General features: G+C 35.0%; 1 protein-coding gene across 2 annotated transcripts in view; it reads right to left on the bottom strand.

Moving 5' to 3' along the window:
* Positions 1–17,513, bottom strand: part of LOC123552830 (uncharacterized) — a 98,483-nt gene extending 80,970 nt beyond the window's left edge. For both annotated transcript variants that reach the window (XR_008370572.1, XM_053541011.1), the window contains exons 1-2: positions 17,389–17,513; positions 2,268–2,424 (exon numbers count right to left, since the gene is read on the bottom strand). Coding sequence is in view for 1 of the 2 variants with exons in the window: in XM_053541011.1 (XP_053396986.1) it covers positions 2,268–2,406 (139 nt within the window). In the remaining variant the exon portion in view is untranslated. The remainder of the gene's footprint in view (positions 1–2,267; positions 2,425–17,388) is intronic.

Genomic DNA, 17,513 nt, shown 5'->3' with positions numbered 1-17,513 from the left:
TATTTGTAGATGAAAAGGGAGATTGTATTACTGCAAATAGTTCGTGTAAAAAACGTATGTTCCCTTGATGGCCATTTCAGAGTTTTGTTTGTTTGTTTTGGGTTTAATAATGCTGTTTTTTCAACAATATTTCAATTATGCAATGGCAGACAGTTGACATAACTAGTGTACCAGCATAAACATGTTCTCTGCAAGTAACTGCTACCTTCTCCACATGAGTCAGTGGTGGAGGAAGAATGATTTCAGGCACAATGTCTGTTATCAAATTGTCACAGAGAACATAAATCCTCGCACGGAGACTGAACTCACGACCCTGAAATCCGTAGATCTTGCTCTACCTACTGAGTTAAGTAGGCAACATCTTTCTATGATCCAACTTAGTGGCCTAGCTTTTGACCTGGATAATTCAATTTCAAACATGACCTAGATTTCTTACAGATGAACATTCTAACAAAGTTTTATGAAAATCAAGTAGAAAATATGGTCTCTAGAGTGTTAATAAGGTTTTCTATGATTTGACCAGAGAGCTACTTCAACACTCCGGATATCCAGTTTTGAACTTGACCTAGATTTTATAGAGAATAACATTCTAATCATTTTTATGAGGAGCAAACAAAATGCAGCTTCTACAACATTAATGTTTTTTTTCTTTGACCTAGTGACCTAGTTTTGACCTCATATAACCCAATTTTGAACCTGACACTGATTTCATAGACACAAACATTCTGACAAAATTTTATGAAGATCAAGTAGGACATGTGGTCTCATGAGTGTTAACAACGTTCTTCTATGAAATGATCTAGTGACCTGATTTTTGATCTCAGGTAACTCAATTTTGAACTTGACCCAAGTATATATGTTTTATATAATCTAAGGTTCTGGACAAAAATTATGAATATCAAGTGGAAAATTTGGGCTCTAGATTAAATAAGGTTTTTCTATGATTTGACCTAGTGACCTAGTTTTTGAACTTAAGTAATCCAGTTTCAAACCTGACCTAGATTTCATAGAGAACATCATTCTGAAACAGCTTTTTAAGAAAGAAATAGAAAAGTGGCCTCTGCAGTGTTATCAACTTTTCTTATTACCTGATCTGGTGATCTAGTTTTTACCCCAGTAATTACATCATCCAAGATTTATTGAGGGCAACATTCAGACAGACCAACTTTCATTAAGATTGGGCCAAAACTGTGTCCTCTACTGTTTTTTTTTTTTGTCCTCTAATGTGTTAACAGTCAAAGTGCTGACGATGTACAACAGACACAAGGCAATCAGAACAGCTCACCTTGAAGGCTTGAGCACTTTATGCTCAGGCAAATTAACTAGATGCTGTGACCTTGACCTTTGAGATAGAGTTTGTATCATTAAGTTAAACATTCATGCCAAATATAAACAAGATACCTCAATGCATGTCCAAGTTATGGGCTGGACAAGATCTGACATGACCTTTGACCTTCAACTGTGACCTTGACCTATGAGATAGGAAGCTGGGGTTTGCGCATGGCACTTTGTCTCACTGAGGTTAACATTCATGCCAAATATAAACAAGATTGCTCCATGCATGTCAAAGTTATTGTCCGGACAAACAAATACGGAAAGACGCGAGCACAGACTCACGCAATAACGTATGCACGCACAGACACCGAACTACCATTTGGACAACTATGTCTTTGCTTCCGCAGATGGGCTTGACAAAAAATCATTACAAAGAAAAGTGACAAGTAAATTAATGTCTCTAAAATTAGTAAAAACATATACTGTACTTTCAGTACATTCACCCTATACAAAGGTACCTGATGCTATATTTGTAAGATATTCTTCTAACTAAAGAGAATTTTTAAGTATGAATGCTAATAGCAAGTTATTTTCATTTGCTCAGGTTATTTTCTTGTACCATATATTCCCTTATAAACAGCTCTGGGTGTTATATTTTGCAAGGTCCTAACACTTTTTTTTGTGTTTTTTATATATATAAAATTATATATTTTTTTTTAATGTTTTCTTTTTTGCAAATACAAACTATAAGTCACTTATGACCTTACTCATTAATTAGGGAATATATGGTACAAAGAGATACCTTAACAAACATTAGCTTTCTCAAGCATAACTTTTCAGTTTTCAGGTGGTCACCACCATCAATTCTGCTACCTTGGTATTCACACCATTTCTGAAGACCTACATGTAAATGTACAGAGAAATTCCTTCAACATTATCTTTACTGCAAAGCAGCATTATTCAGTTTCAAACGATTCTATTTTATATGTTACCTGCTGGTGTTGATCCAAATATTCTCACCACTGGAACTTTCTTCACCTCTGTGCAACGCTGGTCGGCATACTGTACATCCAGTCCCCGCAGGGGCGTGCACATGTAATGATCAGTGGATACAATCCTTACTGAAAACATCTTCAACTTGCTCCCATCCTGAAACAGCGATTAAGAAATGGAAAATGAGACGTCAAAATGTGAAGAAAATCCTTTTGTACCTTAATAACGTTTATTTAATCATGTAATGATTCATGTTTTAAATCACATAGACACAAGAGGACCCCGCACCTTAATAAGCTTCTGCTAAATATGCCAGTCACACATACGGCACGGATAGCTACGTCTAGCCACGAATAGAAGCGTAGTAACACGTATCAATTCGTATCGATCTGTACCTGAGCCGTACCTTAACGTAGTAACCCATATCAGTCCGTACCAATCAGTACGGCTCAGGTACGGATCGATACGGATTACTACGTTTCTATCCGTATCTAAACGTAGCTATACGCGCCGTATGTGTGACTGTGGTAAAAGACTGACCATTAAATATCAGTATTACAGAACAGCTTGGAAGGGTAGTAATTTTATATGGATATTGAATAAGTAAAAGTACTTGAGATATAAGAAATATGGGTATCTGCAGAGCTCTATATGCACTTAAGAAATTTGAGCTTCATATTATCATGTAGACTGGCTCCCGTCCTATATTGTTTGTTCTTATTTACATATACCGGGTATATGTTTATTCATTAAGAGGGAAGTAACTCCAGCAGGTTGTTTCTACACTGACTTTTTTTATTGCCCCTGGCTCCAAACATAGGTATGGTTCAGCCATCAGATAAAATGTGCTATTTTAGAGGCTAAAGATTTTCTTATTTTGCTTGCAGTATTTATATAAGAAAATAACCATGCAGCCAGGGAGCCAGGCTAATTATCATGCACAAGTACCCAGATAGCTAATTAGTATTCAGATAGCCGTGTTTGATACCCTGATACACAAGTACTCATACCATTCTTACAAAAAAAGACAGTCATCTCATTTTCGGAATACAATGAAACACCGCTCGCTCGAGCATCGATGACTCGAGCACCCGGGCTCGCTCGAGCAATTCATGTGGTCCCGGCCGATTTCCTTCTATTTTCTATGTGATATTACCATGGCTGGGTCGAGCAGCGATAACTCGATCGCTCGAGCATGACACCTGGTCCCTGTGTATTAATTTACTCTTTGTTACTTCTGGCTAACTCGAGCAGAGGTGTCAAAATTTTTCACACCTTCGGCGGTCAGAATGTGTCGGTTAATTAAACATTTTCACACATCGTTGAAACTGCGTAGTCTATTCCCAGACTATCTTAAATGTTTGTTTGTCGGTATAGTTGATCTTATGATGAGAATAATTATTGATAAAATCTTAAAGAAAAGTTTTATTGATCAAATATCGATCAATTACTGATTACTTAAAGCATCTTGTCTGCGGGATCGAGAAGATAGTTATGAGATCTTAGTATTTTAATCATTAATTGTCTGCATGCAAATGAAGGAAATGAAGGAAATAATATAGCCGTTTCATAAAATTTTGACGATAATTATGATATGCACTTGTGGATGAATAAAAAAAAATCTTAGTTGTTTCTTCACATGTGCCATTTACAAATTATATATTGAATCGTCTATCAATAGATAACGTTTGTAATACGTTTGTTTTTGAAACATGTCACAAGTATGTTATTATTACGCATCACCGTTTACTCTGCAAACGGTCCCAATGACAGTTGGTAAAACAAACTTTAGTTTTCTTCGTATGTTGGTCAATGTTTGGGTCGCTCGAAACCATGGATAACTCGAGCATTTTGCTCATCCCCTTGCGACCTCGAGCGAGCGGTGTTTTACTGTAATTACCTTGTTCAAAATTTGCAAACCAGACAGCACTTTACCCTGATAATGTCAAGGTTTAACATTCTCATATTACATTCATTTTTTCTCTACCAAATCTTTTTTTTCAAACTAAACCAAAATGCTTGGAAGCGTTCACTGATTTTTGATGAATTGGTTAAATAAAGGGCTATTCAGATACTTCTTCAAGAAATAAAATCTGGATTTTTTTACTATTTTCTAGAAAACAGAAAACGTTGTTTTTAATCAACTCTTACTTTATACTAGTTATAATTGCTATATAACTATGATTTTTTTATAAACTTACTTAGCAAGATAATGGCTATAATTTTTTATTCATTAACGATAATCGCTATATGACTACAATTTTTTATAAATTAATCTCTATAATGACTATTTATAAATTTTTATAAATTAGCTCATAGTAAGATAATCGCTATAGTCATATAACTGCTTAATACTTAACTTTTACTTAGTACAATAATCCCTATATGACTATATTTGTTTATTAATTAACTCTTACTTAGTACTACTCACTACATGACTACAATTTTTTATCAATTTACTCTTACTTAGTAAGATAATATCGCTATATGACTATATTTTTTCATTAATGAACTCTAAATTAGTAAGATAATCTCTTTATGACAATAATATTTTCATTAATTAAGTCTTACTTAGTAAGATAATTGCTATTTGACAATAATACTTTCATTGATTAAGTCTTACTTAGTAAGATAATTGCTATTTGACAATAATATTTTCATTGATTAAGTCTTACTTAGTAAGATAATTGCTATTTGACAATAATATTTTCATTGATTAAGACTTACTTAGTTTAAGAAAATGTGACAAATTCACCAATCATGAATCTGACTATCTAACTCCTACTGTCATGATCCTTTCTGTTGTAAAAATACCGTAGATACTCGTGTAAACTGCGCAGAGTTTTGACCCCTGGGACCATCCCCGAATTGTAGGTGCACATTATACACAGGTATAGACAATTTTCCAACAAGTCTGTTTACGATTTTCGCCATTTTGGTAAAGGGAAACTACTCTCCATGCTAATTGTCTAGACTAAAAACTACAATTGCCGTTATGTTCCGTATGGTCTGTATACCTCGCAGGACCACAGCAGTATAAGGTATTAGATAATAGTACTTTATTCTTCCTTAAACAAAATTGATTTTATCTAAATTCAACTGTATTTTGAAGAAAAAAATATCAACAAGAGCAGCGCAATGCTGAGCAATATACGCCCGAAGGTATGACTTTTGACCCCTAAGTGTGACCTTGACCTTGAAGCGAGCCATCCAGAACATGTGCTCTGTACGTCATCTCTATGTGGTGAACATCTGTGCCAAGTTTTTTTAAAATCCTTCAAGCAGTTCAAGAGATACAGAGCGGGCACAAAACATAGTCATATGACCTTTGACCCCTAAGTGTGACTTTAACCTTGAAGCAAGCCATCCAGTACATGCACTCTGCACGTTGTCTCGATGTGGTGAACAATTGTGTAAAGTTTCTTCGAAATCCTTCAAGGGATTCAAGAGTTACAGAACAGACATGAAATTCCTAATGCTTGGACGGACACAGGGAGTATAACACAATACGTCCCTTCAGGCGTATAAAAATCATAAGTATTATAATACTTATACAAGATTGACTATTCCCTTAAACCTTATACCGTCTCCTTGGAATACTGAGAAAAGAACAACAAAACTCACTATCATTTCAAAAATTCATATTGAAATTGCGGAAAGCACTTGGGTCGCATACTGACCAAACTACATGTATATATATAACATATCATCATCAAATCATAAATACAGCATCAACATCATAAGCTCAGTAAACTTAAGTACATGTTTACCTTAATGTTCATAAACACTTCCATTTATGTTTATCATAATGTTCATAAACACTTCCATTTGTGTTTATCTTAATGTTCATAAACACTTCCATTTATGTTTATCTTAATGTTCATAAACACTTCCATTTATGTTTATCATAATGTTCATAAACACTTCAGTTTTCACAATATCTTGCTCATGAACTTGAAAGATTAAATCCACATTTCCTATAACTCATTTAAGGAATCACATTTCACTGAAACACAAATTACAGTCTACACAAATTATTGTGTTTCCATATATCTTTAAAATACACACACTACATTATGGAGTTATAGCTTAATCTATCATATAGAAATCAGAGCAACAAAGCATGCTATAACTAATATACCTTAAACACATGTTCATAGTGAAATTATCATATTCGTAAAAACAAGAGCTGTCCGTAAGACAGCCAAGCTCGACTATTCGAAATATTGCCCCAGAAGCAGGAAAATATTACCCAAAAAGGTTAAATATCAAAAGATTTTTAAGTTCAAAAGGGGGAATAATTTGACCAAAATGCATATCAGTTATGGGACTTGCTGCTATCAACTAGTTTTATAACCCCGAAGGCACATGTGAAGTTTCAATTCAGTATCTGCATTAGTTTTGGAGATAGAAACTTGCATGTAAAACTTTAACCAGAATTTTCAAAGTCCAAAAGGGGGCATAATTTGCCCAAAATACATGCCAGAGTTGAGGGACTTGATCCAGTGAGGTTAGTAATTGATCTAGAAAAAGAAAAAATAAGTTTCAAATCTATATGCCTTTTAGTAATAGCTGTATGTACTTGCACGCAAAACTTTAACCAGAATTTGCTAAGTCCAAAAGGGGAAATAATTTGGCCAAAATGAAGGTCAGAGTTATGGGACTTGCTGCTATCAACTAGTTTTATAACCCCGAAGACACATGTGAAGTTTCAAATCAATATCTGCATTAGTTTTGGAGATAGTAACTTGCATGTAAAACTTTAACCAAAATTTTCTAAGTCCAAAAGGGGGCATAATTTGCTCAAAAAACATGTCAGAGTTATGAAACTTGACCCAGTGAGGTTGGTAATTGATCTAGAAAAAGAAAAAATAAGTTTCAAATCTATATGCCTTTTATAAATAGCTGTATGTACTTGCACGCAAAACTTTAACCAGAATTTTCTAAGTCCAAAAGGGGGCATAATTTGGCCAAAATGAAGGTCAGAGTTATGGGACTTGCTGCTATCAACTAGATTTATAACCCCGAAGACACATGTGAAGTTTCAAATCAATATCTGCATTAGTTTTGGAGATAGTAACTTGCATGTAAAACTTTAACCAGAATTTTCTAAGTCTAAAAGGGGCCATAATTTGCTCAAAATACATGTCAGAGTTATGGGTCTTGACCCAGTGAGGTTGGTTATTGATCTAGAAAAAGAAAAAATAAGTTTCAAATTTATATGCCTTTTAGAAATAGCTGTATGTACTTGCACGCAAAACTTTAACCAGAATTTTCTAAGTCCAAAAGGGGGCATAATTTGGCCAAAATGAAAGTCAGAGTTATGGGACTTGCTGCTATCAACTAGTTTTATAACCCTGAAGACACATATGAAGTTTCAAAACAATATCTGCATTAGTTTTGGAGATAGTAACTTGCATGTAAAACTTTAACCAAAATTTTCTAAGTCCAAAAGGGGGCATAATTTGCTCAAAATACATGTCAGAGTTATGGGACTTGACCCAGAGAGGTTGGTAATTGACCTAGAAAAAGAAAAAATAAGTTTCAAAGCTATATGCCTTTAATTGATGGCTGTATGTACTTGCATGCAAAAACTTAACCAAGGTGTGACGCCGACGCCGGGGTGAGTAGAATAGCTAGACTATTCTTCGAATAGTTGAGCTAATAATCATACGCTATGACGATAATGATGTATACCATAAACATTACTTGTCACAAGTTTTGTTTCGCCAATTTTAGTTCTTTGTTTTCTAAAAAATATATATATATACAAAAATTTAACGTGTAGAATGGTCAGTGTCCCAAAGCTGAACTGACAACTACATTAATTACCGTTATGCACAAAAACTTCGTGCGATAGAACGCCACCTGGCGGAGACTACATACGATTGAAAGGTAAATAATTTCTTTCTAATTTGTCTGCTCAAACGAAAGAAATTATATTTTTCTTTAACCAAGATAAAACAGAGAACAACAAAACTAACATGAGGTGTCCCGCTAATTACCGATAATTAATGGCCATTTGTTTTTTTTCTCGTTTTTTTGGGGGTTTAACGCCGTTTTTCAACTGTATTTCAGTCATGTAACGGCGGGCAGTTAACCTAACCAGTGTTCCTGGATTCTGTACCAGTACAAACCTGTTCTCCGCAAGTAACTGCCAACTTCCCCACATGAACCAGAGGTGGAGGACTAATGATTTCAGACACAATGTCATTTATCAAATAGTCACGGAGAACATACGCCCCGCCTGAGGATCGAACTCACGACCCCACGATCCGTAGACCAACGCTCTTACCTACTGAGCTAAGCGGGCGGGCTTAATGGCCATTTGATCTATGAAGTTTTGCAGATCCTAAGAAAGGATGATCACACCTTTTGATATAGTTGAATTGAGAAGTTGATGTCATTCTGAAAGATGCCATTCCAAGATATTGAAAACAAATGCTTTCTATTTATTCATAAAAATATTGGGGGTGCGTATTATATACGGATGCGCATTTTACATGAGTATCTACGGTAAGCAAAAAGTAGAATACGAAATATCATAGAAAGCTTCAGGTGATATTTTAACAGGGCATAATTAGGTCAGGTAAGCAGTGTCGTGAAAATTGCCACACACATTGTCAAAGTACCGGTAAGCAACAATCTATCTATTTTAACAACACTTGTCAAAAATATATGTCTATAATATTTATGATTAGTCTATAATATTCAAAGGATTTAATTTTTTTGTCTATATCCTTTGAAGCAATTTGAATATATCATGGTGACTATAATAATAACACAACATGAACTAAATTTAAGACAGCTACCCAAATTTCATTTAACTTTATGCACCAAATACTTTTATGTCCCATATCACTTACACATCTTACCCATTTTTTTTTTTAAACCAAAGTACTTTACAAAATATAATATGCTCTTCAGGAATTTTATACTAAAATGCACAGAATTACTTTACAAAAGGTAAATGGGACCCCATTAAAAATAAGTGATTAGTTTTACTTTAATGGGTCCCAGAGGTTAATATCATATCATTTTCTTATGTCATAAACTATAAAATATACTTGACTAAATCTTTCATGTATTAATCAGCATATCTAGTATATTTCATGCAGCTTCTGTGCTGCTACTACCAGTGTCCTCAGCTGGGATGGTGCCAGTATCATCCTCTCTAGACTCTTATCTATAAGGAACCAGATTTTTTGACACAGCTATAGATGTACCTTTTGAATGGCAAGCCTTCTAATTTATAATTATTACTTAATTTTCAGAACAAGGACTGTTTGTAAAACATATATGCTCCCCTACCCACTTCTACCCCCTTGATGACTAGTTAGCCAACTTGGCCAATATAATACTTACTTATTTTCAGTTTGTTTAATAATGGAAAAGAATTGCCAAAGTTATTAAGGGCACACTGTAACTTTATGCAATTTTAGGTACTTCAGGAGCTAACAAAATAAGGAAATGGGACTATCCAGCTGGTTATCAAACTAGTTCGAGATAATATACCTATAAACATTATGACCAAGTCTGGTGAACACTGGATAAGAACTACTCAAGTTAGAAAGTAGAAACTCTCAACTTTACATTGATAATTTTCACAATTTTTAGTAACTGAAGGACCAGTTTAAATGAAATTCACCTAAAGGTTCGAGTAAAGAGATTTCTATTTCCAACCCTAGTGGTCCCTTCAAAAGGTCAAGTACCTCTATTTGGAGAAATTTAACGCAAGAATGCTATAAACTAAGTCTGATGAAGATTCATTTAGTGCTTTGTGAGAGAAAGTTGTCAAAAACACATCCCTTTCAGAATGAACTCTCTTTACACAACCACTCACAAATACCCACTTCAAGCTACCCAACCCCTGTGATTTTTTTGTATCTTAGTGACATGTTTATTATATGTTTATATATTTTAGAGGCCTACATGTAACCTGCACACAAGCATACCTATATATGTACCTTATTTTTTCAATTGCTTGTGTTTTTCTATATTGTTCCTTAACACTGCACCCCATCTTACATACAGACATAATAGCAAAAAATCTATATAATTTCCTGTTGCATTCACTGTCATTATGACTTTTCTAATGGCAAACATTTTCAAATAGTCAAGTGCACTGTCCCTCCCACCCTTTGACAGTTTTTGTTAATCAACTATATACTGAAAATGGTAATTGTATTAAATTAAAGAAGCTATCTGAATATCAACAGTGCAATTATGTCTAGACACAGGCAATAGCAAATTTGCAACATACTGTCCTCAACATTTCTATACCCCATAATTGCTGCCGTAAATAAATACTTGGCAGCTGATGACAATTTTTTTTCTTAAATGTTTTTCCATAATAGTTTGTCAATATCATTGTATGATTCCAACAATAATTCTTAAACTACCAAATATTCTCCAAAATTTAATATTTCATCTCCCTAATATAGTTTTGTTTATCTAAGAAGTGTATTGGGTACCTCCCCTAGAAGAAAGTACAATAAACAAGGCAATGTCTCAAAACCAGGTTTTCAACATTATGCTTGACAGTTTGTTTCATATTAAAATTTATAACTGTGAGTCTGTGACCTCGACATGAGTAATCACTTTTGTCTCAATTAATTAATGCTATCTATTATCTATTTTTAGCTACAACGACCTTGACAAGGACTCAAAAGATGTCATATATCTAAACCTTTCTCTCAATAAAAAGCTATCTACATACCAAGTTCAGTGGACATAGCTGTATCCAAACTAAAGATAGCATTTTTCTTTTTTCAGTAACTGTCAACCCAAATATAATCCAAAGCAAGTTGTTATACACCAAGTTAATGGACCTTTTTCCATTTTCCATTTTATTAAAAAAAAAAATAAAACAAGAGTGCCAGAATGTCACAATATACTCCCGTCACAGCAGATTTCTTTACTCTAGCTGCTGTATTGCAAATGAATTTTAATTTTTGTGGTTGTTTAGTAATCATTGTAAATCTTTTGTTTTTCTAAGTCCACAAAAAAACTCCTTACCAGGTAGAGAGACCTTAAAATACACCTAAAATCTGAAAGTAACATCACAGGAGCCTGAAATTCTATCTATAATGCTCCAAATGGCTAAATATAAAAATTACCCCTCCTATATATATAAAAAAAGCCTGAAATTCTATCTATAATGCTCCAAATGGCTAAATATAAAAATTACCCCTCCTATATATATAAAAAAAGAACAGGAATGAAACAAAACCGTACCCCGCCCACTTTTTGTAAACAAGAAACTTCGAAAAACAGAAAAGCATCTCAATACGAGCGGTCTTATTTTGAAGAGGACAAAAATATATACTAGAAACACTGCTTACTGTAAACTGTCTTCCTTTTAACTAACATAAAATCATCATTTTCAATACCTTTTCGTTCATCGCCGAAACCATTGCGTGACGTCACATACATGTACCTGTTTCACAGCCTCGCAGTTAATTCGATATACTTTCACTTCGATGTGTCATAACTAATTAAGGGTCAAATGCAACATTTTTATAAAAAAACACAGGATTTCCATACCATATCGCAGCGCTCAGGTTATCTGCCATAATAAAAAATAGTCACTATGGAAGTTTCCAATTTTTAAATTTCCCTCCAGTGAATAATGGAGTTACTTCCCCTTTTGTTTACGTTTTTGTTTTGAAAATATTAGTTGAATACATTGACAAACAAATGCAAATAGATAATTTTTATTCATGGAAAAATGAACTATAAAATATAGAACATAAACAATATCTTACCTTTATTTCTTATCGAAGTGAAAGTACATCGAATTAACTGCGAGGCTGTGAAACAGGTACATGTATATGTGACGTCACGCAATGGTTTCGGCGATGAACGAAAAGGTATTGAAAATGATGATTTTATGTTAGTTAAAAGGAAGACAGTTTACAGTAAGCAGTGTTTCTAGTATATTTTTTTGTCCTCTTCAAAATAAGACCGCTCGTATAGAGATGCTTTTCTGTTTTTCGAAGTTTCTTGTTTATAAAAAGTGGGCGGGGTACGGTTTTGTTTCATTCCTGTTCTTTTTTTATATATATAGGAGGGGTAATTTTTATATTTAGCCATTTTGGAGCATTATAGATAGAATTTCAGGCTCCTGTAGTAACATCTATGTTGTATCACAGATAAGTGGTCTTGGTTTTTCCCTACAGTCAATTATAAAAAAGTTACAATATAAGTTATTTATCAGCATGCCCATTCACGCACTGCAGTACGTGAATCACGCACAAAATATCAAATGCACGCATAAAAATCACTTGTTGGGGGTACATGCACGCAGAGATTCGGAACTCCAGTTCAGCTGCCAAATCGCTGTTTATTTCATCGCGCTCTTGCCAATTGTTTGGTATGGTCTAAAACGCAGATCCGGTCCACGAACGTTATAATTTCGTTTCCATCACCGAATTCTTGGCGTAATTGTCAGCTGTATAGAGGGGTTTGGTAAATGTTTTAGTGGGACGTCACACGGGTCGTGTGCAAAAAAAGAATGGATACGAAACGCAAAAAGGCATTTTAGCTTTAATAAACTCAGCAAAAGGTTAACAGTATTTTATTTTTCGATATTTAACTGCAATTTTGATACACATTGCATATCTGTAATAGTTTGGGCATTTATTATTGATGGACGAATTTTACCAGTCTCCAGTTGACTGTATGCTATTTCGGACGAATCGTGTTCCGTTCACGAAATTGGGAATACATGAACCTTGGTGAAAACTTATTTATATTTAGTATAATATAGGGAGGGGTCTTTTGATTCAGAATTTCCTATCTTAACTTTGGAAAAACGTTTTACATTTTCTAAAATTATCTCATCTGTTATACCCCACCCACGAGAGTTCTGTATGAAAAAAAAAACCAAAAAAAAACGTAATATACAAATTTCAGTAGTTAAATAGAAAATTTTCAGATCTGCCATGTAGTGTACCCCCAAAATTTGAAGTGTACCCCTATTTTGCAAAAGCAGGGGGTACATGTACCCTCAACTTTAAAAATGAGTGGGCATGCTGTTTATAGTAACAACTAAGGGAAGTTAATCTTTAAAAAAAAAAAAATCCAAAAAAAAATTGTAAGTCCACACAAAAATCTTTACCAGGTAGAGATTGGTCAAAATACACCTCAAAATTGGATGTAGCATGCATGTTGTACTACAGAAAAGTGGTCTCGATTTTTCCCTACGACTAGTAATGAAGAAGTTACAATATAAGCTATTTATAGTAACAACAAAGGGAAGTAATTCTAAAGAAAGGAACTGCGCATGACACTTCCTCTCATGATGATGTATAATTGTGCCAAGTTACATCAAAATCCCTCCATGCATGAAGAAACAAGAGCTGTCTCCATAGCATGTCACATGCCCCCCGATGGCACTTTGAATGAATAGTTATGGCCGATGTTAGAGTTTAGGACCTTTGACCTACGGACCTGGGTCTTGCACGCAACACATCGTCTTACTGTGGTACACATTCATTCCCAATAATTTTAAAATCCATGCATGAATGACAAAGATATGGACCGGACACGCCCATCAATGTACTATCATGAAATATGACCTTTAACGTCTAAGTGTGACCTTGACCTTTGAGCTACAGACCTGGGTCTTGCGCGCGACATGTCGTCTTACTGTGGTACACATTCATGCCAAGTTATTTGAAAATCCATCCATGGATGACAAAGATATGGACCGGACACGAATGCACTATCATGAAAAATGACCTTTAACGTCTAAGTGTGACCTTGACCTTTGAGCTACGGACATGGTTCTTGCGCGCGACACGTCGTCTTACTGTGGTACACATTCATGCCAAGTTATTTGAAAATCCATCCATCGATGACAAAGATATGGATCGGACACGAAAATTGCTGACAGACAGACCGACAGACGGTTCAAAAACTATATGCCTCCCTTCGGGGGCATAAAAAATGCTTCGGACAAAGTCATTCTTGTATCTGACCTTTGGCCTCTAAGTGTGACCTTGACCTTAAGACCTAGGGACCTGGTTCTTGCGCATGACACTTCGTCTCGTGGTGGTGAACATTTGTGCCAAGTTATATCAAAATCCCTCTATGCATGAAGAAGAAATGCTCCGGACAAAGTTTTCTTCTTGTATCCTTTGACCTCTAAGTGTGACCTTGACCTTAGACCTAGGGACCTGGTTCTTGCGCACGACACTCCGTCTCATGATGATGAACAATTGTGCCAACTTTCATCAAAATCCCTCCATGCATGAAGAAGAAATGCTCCGGACAACGTTTTCATTCTTGTATCCTTTGACCTCTAAGTGTGACCGTGACCTTAGACCTAGGGACCTGATTATTGCGCATGACACTCTGCCTCATGGTGGTGAACATTTGTGACAAGTTATATCAAAATCCCTAAATGCATGAAGAAGAAATGCTCCGGACAATGTTTTCTTCTTGTATCCTTTGACCTCTAAGTGTGACCTTGACCTAGGGACCTGGTTCTTGCGCACGATACTCCGTCTCATGATGGTGAACAACTGTGCCAAGTTTCATCAAAATCCCTCCATGCATGCAGAAGATACGCTCCGGACAGATTCATTCTTGAATTTGATCTTTGACCTCTAAGTGTGACCTTGACCTTAGACCTAGGGACCTGGTTCTTGGGCATGATACTCCGTCTCATGATGGTGAACAACTGTGCCAAGTTTCATCAAAATCCCTCCATACATGTAGAAGATATGCTCCGGACAAAGTCTGTGGACGCCGCCCGCCCAGAACATACCGACCCTGTATCCCACTGTGCTTCAGTGGAATACCCGAAGTATGCAGCTTAATTCAGAAATCTCATTCCTTAATAAATCATAATCCAAGAGTGTCTGGGGCAATATGGGTAGTTATCAAACTTGGCCGAGATAATGATGCTAACAAACATTGTCAGCAAGTTTGGTGAAGATCGGATGAAAACTGTTCGACTTAGGGAGCAGAAAAGGCTAAACTGTAAATTTTTCAAGAAATTCAAGGGCCATAATCCAAAAGTGCCTGGGACGATTTGGGTGGTTATCGAACAAGGCCGAGATATTATAATGCCCACAAACATTGTCAGCAAGTTTGGTGAAGATCGGAAGAAAATTGTTGGACTTGAAGAGCGGACATGCTTTTGGACAACGACCGCCCCCCACCAAGGGTGTTCACATGTTACACCTTTAAAGCTTTGATAGTAACAGAGATATTTGACTTAATCAAAAATTTAAACCAAAAAATTGCAAGTTAAAAAGGGACATAACTCTGTCAAAATTCAAATCAGAGTTATGGTAATTGTTTCTCCTGGTGTAGACTTTGGTAGTAAATAATTATTTTAAGTTCAACTCATCATCTTTGATAGTAACAGAGATATTTAACTTTATCAAAAACTTTTACAAATGGCAATGCTGGGGTAAGTGCAATAGCTCTACTTTTTCTTCTATATAAAATCAGGTCAGGAAAATATGTTTCATTCAACAGTAACAACTGCTTATACAATTATGCTTTTCATCAACATGTCAAGCTGGTACGAAACTCAATAAATATTTAGATTTTTTACTAACAAAACTGACAACTCGAAAGCAAATTCATTTGTTCAATTTATCTCACTCATTAAATTTTCTGGTTTGTTTTCCCCATTCTTTTGTGAAATTCTTGCTTTTGAAAGCATTTACTTTGTAGAATCAAAAACATTCAGTTGAAAAGTTTTAGATTCAGAAGCACTCAATTTTCTCACAGAGAATGTAACTGCAAGAAGTGTCAATCATCAATCATTTGATCACTAATTACTATCTTTATTTTTTTTTTTAAAAAAACATTTAAAATGGGAGTTTTACATATAATTATGCAGAATCAAACAGTAATCTTATTCTATAATTTCAAGCATCATATTCATAATGCTGTAAGTAACAGAATGAGGCAGAGTTTAGAGTTGGGAACAATAAATTAAGTTATGTTTGTAATCTTTTAGATATCCCTCTTCTGCACTACTCAATTTTAGTTGTATCAATTATAGGTTTCGTTGAAAACCATACCCGTCCCGCAGGATGAAAACTTCTGCAAATCGTACTTACCTGTAGCTGATATGTATGAGATTGCATTTACGCCGGGAGAGTGAGTTGTCAAGCCCTGGAACATTTTTTAAATAGGCCACTTTATCTTACTAGCAAAATGGTGGGTTCCGCTAACAATTTATGTGTAAAGTTGTTTTGTTTCATATAAAAGTTAAATCTTCAGCTCCATTTTCCAAATTTTCACATTTCGGACAGATGCTGTGAGGTCAAACCAGAATTGGAAGTACTCAATCATTATCATAATCAATGTTTTTTTTTTCACTTTTGGCTAGATTTGGGAAGATTTAGGTTCTTTCGGGTCACTGCCCTTGGTGTCACTAGCATTTTCGGTCTCTGCGGGCCTTTTTCACCCGAAAAAACTTATTTTCCTCTCCATTTTCGTAGTTGCGAATCACTGACCAAAGCAAAAGCAAATATCATCTAGACACTTACTTACATGTGTGTATATCCAATAATTACATTTGTATAAGCGACAAGGGTCAACAAGAGTCATGTGATTATTGGTACAATAACTACCACAAAGGTGTTTTTAAAGCGCAAAGGGCAATTGAGTAAATTTGTCAATTTTCGTATGTGAGTGTCATGATTTCCTACTCGCATTTTTTTCATTCTTATTAAATCTAGTTTTTTAAGTTAGTGACTGCTAAATTCAATCAGTGGTAAAGGGAAATGTTTTATAAAATATCCCAATCAAACCTAGGATACAAGTCTGTGATTCAAATTATACCTCAGCCATGTTATTTGGTGGCCATTAACATCACTCAGTGTTTGTAAACTGTCCCAGTTATCATTATGCATATTTAGTCACTTGTTTACTATTTTGATTAAGTGACAGGTTTTTCCAAAATACACTTTTTTCAATTTTGACTGAACTTAGAGTTTCTGATTTATTTTTGGCGAACGAGATGGAACTTAAAGCACCGACCCAGACATGTCGGTCAGCAATTTTTGCACCTTTGCAAGCTTTCGTTATAAAGTAATTTGCAAAAAAAAATATTTCATTTGACAACACAAATAAATAAGAAATACTTACACCATAGATTCAATGTAATGAATTCGCTTGAATATACATGAAAATGGAATAATTTAGCAAAAATCAATAGTTCACTTTCTATTTTTGATGACAGGCGACCTCTGGCGGAAGTTGCAATAAATCCG

Source organism: Mercenaria mercenaria, chromosome 4 (assembly GCF_021730395.1).
Source record: "Mercenaria mercenaria strain notata chromosome 4, MADL_Memer_1, whole genome shotgun sequence".
NCBI classification, from domain to species: domain Eukaryota; kingdom Metazoa; phylum Mollusca; class Bivalvia; order Venerida; family Veneridae; genus Mercenaria; species Mercenaria mercenaria.
The sequence above is the reverse complement of the archived record's forward strand: the minus strand, read 5'-3'. Positions and strand labels throughout refer to the sequence as shown.